Consider the following 9352-nt stretch of genomic DNA (forward strand, 5'->3'; position numbering starts at 1 on the left):
ATGAAATCTTGTGGTCTATTAAAATGATGGAAATGAATGTTTATGATAAACTAATGAACTCACCAACCTTTTGGTTGACACTTGAAAGCATGTTTATTCTCAGGTTTGAAAGAAATCTTCCGCTGTGCATTTGCTCATCTTAGAGATATTACTTGGAGTCATTCATGACATATTTCAAAAGACGTTGCATTCGAGTCATTGAGTTCAACAAGAATATTATCAAGTCATTTATACTTTAGATATATTATGAAATGGTATGCATGCCTGTCAACTTTCGATGTAATGAAAGTTTGTCTTTTAAAAACGAATGCAATGTTTGTAAAATGTATCATATAGAGGTCAAGTACCTCGCGATGTAACCAAATGTAATGCATTCGTCCAGATGGATTAGGACGGGTCGTTAAAGTTAGGCCCTTAAAAGAGTTCAACCATAAAGAACACCATGGCCAAGTCAGGCTGACTTCCATGAATACGTTCGGTTATCCTAACGGTCTAATCCTTTATGTGTTCGAACAAACAGTTCCTTAATTAACCTAGAATCCCTCAAGCAGGGTGCAATGCTTGAGACTGCATTATGGTGAAGTGTACTAGTCAACACTAACCGTGTTCCATGGTCTTACTTAGCAGAGGTACAGCTTACAACAACCGTTGTGCTTCAGCGTGCACGTACGAAGTTTATATGCTTGGTGACTACACTAGCATGGTCTAGGACCGACAATGTACTAGGGGTCTAGTCAGATGTTTCACTACGAAAGAGTCCTCAGTCGAAATCCAAGGCTCGGTGGACTTACTACAACCGGTGTGCCTTAGTCAAACTCACGTTGTATCCGACAAACTTCTCTTACCAAGGGGTGACACAGATAGTGTACTCTGAATCGGGGTTCGCGACTTCCCAATAACAGAGCCAATAACTACGTTCTATTAGTTGGAAAAGCGATTGAGTTCAAAGCATAATCGGAAAGCATTTTGACAACATACACAAACCATAATGTAATTTCGGCATTATAACTGATTACGTCATTACATACACTAAAGATAACTACTCGCTAATCATGGCAACAATATCACAAAGCATAATAATGGAAGACATTATATAAAGATAAGGGATAGAAGTACTAGTAGATTAAACGAGTTCTGAATACAAAAGTGACAACTTCAAGACTCCAGACCGCTCCTAATACAATCTTCGGCGTTCTTCTCCGGGTACTAGGTTTCCCGTACGGAGTCGAAGACCTTGAAAGTATGACTAATATTGTACAAGAGAGAGAAAGAAGTGAATTGAAGTGTGTGTTGAAAATGAATGACAAATGCCCTTTAAATAAACTTGATTTTTGCCTGCAGGCCGTTTGCCAAGCCAGCCCGTTTACTGAGGCCGTTTACTGAGCCCATTTGGTAGGCCGTTTCTGAGCCAGGCAAGCCGTTTGGCAGGTCGTTTGGCTTGCCTGGTCAGCCTGATTTCTTGGATCGTAACTTGATTTCTTGTCTTTCAGCGTTTTCGCTCGAGAATCTTCGTTTTAGCTCCGTTTCTCTTGATTCTTTTTGCATCCTCTTCGTAATTACTTGTTCTTCAATTGTAACCGACGAAGTGGGTATTTTGCCGATAAAGGTCGAATCTTTCTTGTTTTTGAGCCTTAATACCGGGGTGAAAACGTGACTTTTTAGCCGATATCAATAGTCAATGAACACTAATGAGTAATATCATGATAGTTATGATAGTTATAGAAATAACCACAACATGCGTACATACATATAACAAAAATCATACACCATACATAGCATATAACATACATGAACTATATTACACATATAATATAACATGCCAAGAGTCACAACACCAGAATATAATCGTGATAATGATAAATAAACAGATGATATAAATGAAATAACCATCCATAACATAACTGAAAATATATCATGACAAAAATCCTCGGCAAAAACGTCGTACATCACCAAAATGAATGTAAATAGGAAATAGGTCTATGAAATAAATAAATCATCCATGAATCATATCATATCACATCTTCTTGGAGCGGGTATGATAAGCTGGTCCAGCATAAGGCTCCTCGGGGGTCTCATACTTTTTCAACTTATCCTTCACCACCTCCAACTCAGCCTTAATGCCACGCATCTCATTCTCCAATGCCTTAAACTTCGCGTCTACCTCGCGGTTTCGCTTACGGATCCCGAACTCAACACCGTTCCTGAAGCTATCGAACCTAGCCATATCACGCTTAACTTCATCAATCACATCCACATGCGACATAACACGCATGCAATCACTCAACGTATCAATATGGGTCTCCGGCTGGAAAGCCCGGGTCATGTGGATAATAGTAGACATATAGTAGTTGACCGGATCATCAATCAAAGGCTGACGAGCACAACGTCGAGCGGTAAAGGGGGAAACAGGAGCAGGAACAGAAGTGTTACTCAAAGACGAAATCTGCAAACAGGAAACACATACGAACATACAATGGAGAAATAATAATAATAAGCAATAAACTTATAATTATTCCTCATGAGAACAGAAATGCATAATAATGCTATAACAGGAAGGATCGGGCTGTAGACTAGACTCTAATGCACCCTAAAGACTAAGGGTTGACCACATTATGACCGCCTAGTTCCCTACAACCAACGCGCTGATACCAACTGTGATGGCCCGTCAAGTACCCTTAACTGCTCCATCACTTGGTCCCACAGCTTGATCGTAACTCTAAATGAATTTAATAAATAACATTGCATTCTTTATTTAAAAATGATTTCCTATAAAGGAAACCTACCATAATATGTAAGTTTAGAAAAACCAACATAAGTAATTAACCAAAAGTTGACCGAAACAAAGTTAACAAACACTCACAATTTAATGTATCAAAACAGAATGCAAGTTTGAATGTTTAATAAAATATGCCAACATGTATGCAAACTCTCTAAGCACAACGGAAGCCAAACAATCAAGTACCTGAGAAAAATATGCGAGTAAACTATCAACAAAAATGTTGAGTGAATTATTGGTTTAAATAACATATAAGCTTTAAACCACAAGATTTTCAATGTTAGAAAACATAAAAATATTATTCCATTAATCCATGAGCCACCTGGTAACCACTTAACCATTTCCTTACCCTTACCATACAACAATATACACTGAACATGTGTATCTTCAAAAATTACGAAGTACTAATACATTACGATTAGAAATTGCTAGCGCGACTAGCTCGAAATGGGGTTGTCAAACCCGATAGATCTATCCATAGGATTCGCGTTCACCAGTAAAAATCAGTGATTACAGTTACCAGATTAGGGAATATATTTGTTCAACTCATAATGAATATTTTAATTTATTTCCACTTGTGTCTAAACATAAAACAAAAATTTGTATGTAATCTCATCCCAAAAATACTTTAAAATAGTATGAAAAACGGGACTATAACTCACCTTAAAGCAAACGAAGCAAATGAAACAGATAAGCGAACATCAAAGGTAAAGTGATCAAAAATGATCACAACTCCGACCTAAAGTAAAGCAGGTCAATATAAATAACTAGCTTAGGTCAAGTCTTAGTATTATAACCATAATACTTATTGTAGTAAAGCAAAGAACATCACTCGGTATGATTTGGTATAATCAAGACAACGTATAACACGTATTTTCTATTTTTAGAAAGTTTCTATTTTGGAAAGTTTCTATTTTTAGAAAGTTTTTATTTTCGATGACCCGAACATGAAAGTTCATCTCATCATCAATCCTAACCCAATGGCACACCCCAAGGACTCCAAACATGGCCCTAAAGTCGGACCATACCTGGTCTCACAATTTAACAAATTTCAATCTTAACAAAACCCTAAATCATGCATAATTTTTTATCCGTAACTCGAAACGACATGAATCCAAAGCCTAAAATTATGTACTTAATGAGAGGAACTCATTTATACACTTTATTTAACCAAAAACACGAGTTAAGTACACTGATTTTAACAATATAACTGCTGTCCACAATTTGATCAACCGAAAACATACGAAATCGAGCATTTTTAAGCATAATAACAACAATACAACAACATACAAGTACTATAGCATCAATATAAGACCAAAATCAGTAAAAATAGATTAAAATAAAGAAGTTAGGTTTTGTGATTATACCCTAATCAATATACATTTGATATAGACGCGTAGAGAACGAAGAGAGGAATCCGATTATGTTGAAAGCCCCTTGATACGAGCTCTTGATTTTTCAAGATGATGATGATAGTGGTGAAGGTAGGCGACGACTACTAGGGAGAAAAAGAGGAAGAGAGAAAAAAAAATAAGTTTAGGTTTTAGGAAAAATGAAATGTGTGAAATGAAAATGAAATTGTAAAAATGAAAATGAAAATGAAAATGGGTAGGGGGTATTCGGCCGAATATGGGGTAGGGTGGGCCCCACATGGCCCACTTTTATCATGTGGATAATTGCTTGTGGCCCGAATGCCCACACGAAGCCCGATTCGCGAAAACGCTGTTACGCGATTAAATCTTCGGAGGAAACACGCACACGCGAAAAATAAAATATAGAAATACTTTATAAACTCATATGATATAAAAATATCATAAATAAAATAATTTAGATTCGAAAATCACAAAAGTCTGATTATTGGTTTGAAAACCGAAACGATTCACCGGATAGAAATTCAAAATACGTAAAAACGTACAATTCTAAATACGAACACATATATTCATATAACACATAATAAGGAATATATTATTATTAAAACAACAATATAAGTCATAGAAATGACGTGGCACGAATATCAAATTAACAGACGTTAAATATAAACGGAAAAAGTAGGGTTGTGACAAATGGCGATTTCAGAATCGGAATTTAGTGGGGTCTCAAAATTTTGTTTAAGTGCTAGTTATATTTGAATGCTATTTTAATGGTTGTTTACCTTCAAAATACTACAAATTTGAAAAATATATGTGGTCCGAGTAGTTAAATTTAGTGGTGTCCAATACAATTTAAAAGATAAACTATAAATTCGAAAAATATATGGGGTCATGTAGTTGAATTTAGCGGTGTCATATACAATTTAAAAAGTATTTTTCACATAAAAATTTTAAGCTAGTGATGTCCCGTGACTTCACGGGCCGTTATCTAAACTAGCCACTGCTAGCAAAATGTTGGGTTGACGTATCCGAAAATGTAAAGAAAGGGAATTCACAATAATTAACCTATCAATTTAAATAAATTTGTCGACTCCTCAAAAAACCTAGAAAATTTGCCGGATGGAGACCGATGTAGGCACTATGACCATTCGCCTGAGACGAAGGTGAGTCCTTATTACCCGGTACCCACAGTATGTCGGCTACCAAAATCCATAACACTCTCCAGTCCATACCAGCAAGAGGTCGAACTGGACCAGCCTCTACCCAATGGGCCTTCAGGCCCAAAAGAGATTGTTTGACTGGATCCAAATCACAGAATCCCTATGGGCTTTGACAACAACAGAGGGATCAACCCTCATATCCAAAAACAGATTGTTCGAGTTTCTATCGTTCCTAACACTTTACACAAAAGTAATTGGCAATTCATACTCCCAACCCGACCCGTGTTGTGACGATTTTCTACTGACCTAGCATAGCAGTAAGGCCCGATCGACAACTGAATTGAAATTCGATATTACAGTAATTTATTCTTCTTCAAAGATCAAAGGTACATAATTTCTCAAACCCTAATTTTCTACTTACCGGCATTAAATCATCAATTATACATCTGCTTACCCTACGACACAGAAATCGATGCATTGTGGTTTCACTCTCTTCGACAGTTTTACTTTTGAAACGCTTAGCGTTTATCATTGTCTACTAATTGTTTGATGGTGTGGTTTGTGGTTTGCTTGTATTGTTTAGCTTGAATTCCTTGTAGTTCGATTTGTTGTTCTTGTTTTGCTTTGTATCCTTTGTTTAGGCCCTCATCGGTTTGATGAAGTGTCTTATTTTGTTATGAAGTTTCTAGTTTTTTCGCCAAAAGAAACTAGTTATTTGATGCAATCATGATTTTATCTGTACTTGAATGATAGTTAATATGTTTTAAGTTGCATAGCTAAGCCATCTGCAATAGTCATACTAGTTATGTTTTGAAGTTTTCTTATTTTAGAACATTTTTTAGGCATTTTATTACTCTGTTACCATATAATTACTTTCCTTATCATTAAGTTTGGTACAAGTATTTTTAATATTCGTGATATAATATAATAACTCGTTTTGGGCTTTATTTCACTCGTATGATCTTTGCAAAATTGTTGCTCTATTTTGACGCGTGTTCCATATATAATTGGGGATTTGGTGTTGTCTGCATTTTACCTCAATAGTACTCATAGTGTTGTTATCTAAGTAATTAATGTGAAGTTATTCATTGTAAACCGCAGGTTATCATTTGTTGTATCAAGTAAATGGACCTTGAGCATAATAATGTTAGAGCAACATTAAATGAAGATAGATTGAGCGGTTTGCCTCATGAGCTAATTCATCAAATCCTCTCTCCCTTTGACACTATATTTGTTGTTCAAACATGTTTGTTGTTGTCTCCAAGATGGAAGCTTATCTGGACATCAATGCCCTATCTCAACTTTTCAAGTAATGGATTTAGAACTATAGACAAGTTCTCAAATTTCGTGACCCATGTTCTGTCTCACCACAATCATCAAGTACAAGTGTCCTCAGTATATCTAAAAGTCTATGGCGCAACTTCTCAAGATTTTGTGAGAAAGATTGCAAATTATGTGATTTCTCACAATGTCCAAGAACTAATTTTAGATATTAGACCCAATCTCTCTCACGAAAAACCAACGTTTAGGTCTAAGACTCACACTTTTGATCGTTGCCTTACACCTAAAACACCATGGGATTTTCCAGCTTTAACGACTTTGTATCTGGATCATATTTCATTGTGTGATGATCGACGTGAATCCATTGATCTTTTCTCCAAATGTGTCAACTTAAAGAACCTCACTTTAAATTCGGTTAGGGTTGAGGCTAAGGTTTTAGAAATTATCACCCCCCGACTTGCTACTCTTAGACTTGTTAATTATGATTGTTATAATGCAATCAATGTGATTGCACCTCAACTTGAGAATCTCACTATAATTAATTGCTTAATGAAGGAATTTAATATTCCATCAGAACTTTCGTCATTCTACTATAAAGGTTACCATACTCCACAGTGGATTAAAAAATGTTTTAATTCCGTGAACAAAGTAACTGTCAGTTTGTCCATATGTTGTCCAAATCTGCCAAGTATGCAGGAACATGCTTGTAGTATTATTGACATGCTTCAAGAGCTTCATAGTGCCAGATTTCTTACGCTTAACTTAGATATTGTTGAGGTACGATGATTTATTATCAGCTACGTAAAGTTATTGATTTTTGAACTATTATACAAGTTGTGTATTTATATGCATAAATAAATAATCTTTATATGTGCAGTGTATTTCCTCATTCCCGGAGTTAGTATCTGCTCATTCTTCACCCTTTAGGAACTTGATTAGGTTGAATATAGACTCTGGCTCGAGGGATACATGCAAAGTTAAAATGTCAACTGAAGCTAGAAATTTTTTGCTTGAGAACTCCCCAAACGCCACATTCATCATGAAGGTATTTTATCAGTTTGATATATTATGTATACTTTCCATGTATCAATTTGATATTACTGTCTGGCGATTTATAATACTAGTGGTTCAGTTATGGTTATATTCTTGTAAATTTGTAGGAACTACCTATGAAATCAATGAAAGACAAAGAGGTTAAGGAGAGGAAAAAGGCCAAATTGGTTTCAGACATTGAAGATCTAATAAAGGAACTACAAAAGTATTTCAAATCAAAGTTATGGATAAAAAGAAATCATAAACACCACTAGAGCTCGACAATATAATTATTGAGATAAACCAGGTTATCGATGAGACAAAAGTAGTTATTGATGCGTTTAGTAATGGGTCTTCAATATCTGAAGATGTCTGCCTTCACAAACATCATCTTCTGCAATAATTGTAAGTATTGATTCCATATTTGGCTCTATTTGTCCATAGTTCTTGTAGTCTGCAGGTGGCTAGATGAGCGGGTTATGGGATTTTGGTTGAATCTGTTAATTTTTGGTAGGGGCTTAAACAGGCAGAGTCGGGTTTACTTTACCTACAGACTTTTTTTTTTGTCCTTCTATTATTATTTTTAGAATTTATAATTTAGTTATAAGAAAAAAAAAAACAGACAATAGTATTAAAAAAAACGTACCAACCATTTTTTTGTCTTTGAAAAAAAAGATCAAGTAGACTATGCTTGTGCTCAATAAAAGTAATCTTCGGATACTTTCAAAAAGAGTCTGCCTTCACAATCTTCGGATACAATTCTTATATGCAACATATCTCTGTTACATAACTGTTTCATTCGTTGTCTTCAATTTGTATTTTCTAATATCAGTTGATGTATATAGTAGTTTTATTTTCTAATTTATGCAAATAATCAAAAATAATTTGCGCAGTATCTTGAACCTATATGTTATGACCTCTTGATTCTAAAATTGAACAGTAGTACACAGTTAAAGTGCTAACGATACAGTCATGGTGTCTTTGAAATTGTTGCTTGAGTAATTAAACTATGCAATGCTTTTAGTTTCATCCATTTTTATGGTGATGTTCCCTGTTCTAACCAATTTTTATGCAGATTTATGCCAATTTGAAGACGATGGCTGCTAAAGAAGTGCCAACTTGAAGATGTTTGTCCTTGTTTGGGTTAGTTTATATTTTTATGAAAATGTTAGGTTATCATCGTCAGACCTAGACTTTATTGCAGTTGTTTGTGGATCTTGCTTTTGTGTCTTGTACCTTTACTTCTAATTGTTATATGGTGATATCATTAGCACTTTTATCATATCCAATTTATCTCATGACTATCTTTGTGAAATCACATATCCTTTATGTACACCTCAAAATCAAAGTACGGCCTGCAATATTGCTCCAACTCTTAGATTACATATAACGCAATATTGCTCCAACTCTTAGATTACATACAATTCAAAAGTTTTATTTATCTTACTATCTATCATAAATCGTAATCATAATATGTATTCAGTGATTTATAAAAATTTGATAAAAGAATTAGGCGTGTCTAATTACTCGGCTCATTTTAACTCGATAATATTAGATCTTCAAATGTGTAAAGGGATTTGCTTGAAATTTTACTCGGCTCATTTGAGGTGTAATCGAGTTGCTTAGACCAGTTTCGATAATATATTAATATCTTTAGTTGTTAGTGTGTCAAATGTGATTACATTACAACATTAACTCAAACATAAGCAAATTTTGATTATTATTTGCTACAC

At 34.9% G+C, this 9352-nt stretch overlaps 1 protein-coding gene across 2 annotated transcripts; it reads left to right on the forward strand.

Annotated features, from left to right (window-relative positions):
• The first annotated feature begins 5558 nt into the window (after positions 1-5558).
• LOC139862619 (F-box/LRR-repeat protein 25-like) lies at positions 5559-8917 on the forward strand. Of its 2 annotated transcripts, XM_071851233.1 has the most exons (5): positions 5559-5692; positions 6408-7364; positions 7465-7632; positions 7748-8024; positions 8695-8917. In XM_071851233.1, exons 2-4 carry the CDS (start codon positions 6432-6434, stop codon positions 7892-7894), a joined length of 1248 nt encoding a protein of 415 aa, XP_071707334.1. In that variant the 5' UTR covers positions 5559-5692; positions 6408-6431; the 3' UTR covers positions 7895-8024; positions 8695-8917. The 2 variants fall into 2 exon arrangements, with proteins under 2 accessions (XP_071707334.1, XP_071707335.1); XM_071851234.1 differs by lacking the exon at positions 5559-5692 and having other exon boundaries at positions 5978-7364.
• The last annotated feature ends 435 nt before the right edge of the window (positions 8918-9352 follow it).

This window comes from Rutidosis leptorrhynchoides, chromosome 8 (genome assembly GCF_046630445.1).
Source record: "Rutidosis leptorrhynchoides isolate AG116_Rl617_1_P2 chromosome 8, CSIRO_AGI_Rlap_v1, whole genome shotgun sequence".
Lineage (NCBI taxonomy): Eukaryota > Viridiplantae > Streptophyta > Magnoliopsida > Asterales > Asteraceae > Rutidosis > Rutidosis leptorrhynchoides.

Excerpts from the sequence above, each read along its gene's own strand:
- LOC139862619 (XM_071851233.1), top strand. The coding sequence starts at position 6,432 with ATGGACCTTGAGCATAATAATGTTAGAGCAACATTAAATGAAGATAGA. Across the intron at positions 7,365-7,464 it reads TTAACTTAGATATTGTTGAG|TGTATTTCCTCATTCCCGGA; the intron begins GTACGATGATTT and ends TTATATGTGCAG. Across the intron at positions 7,633-7,747 it reads ACGCCACATTCATCATGAAG|GAACTACCTATGAAATCAAT; the intron begins GTATTTTATCAG and ends GTAAATTTGTAG.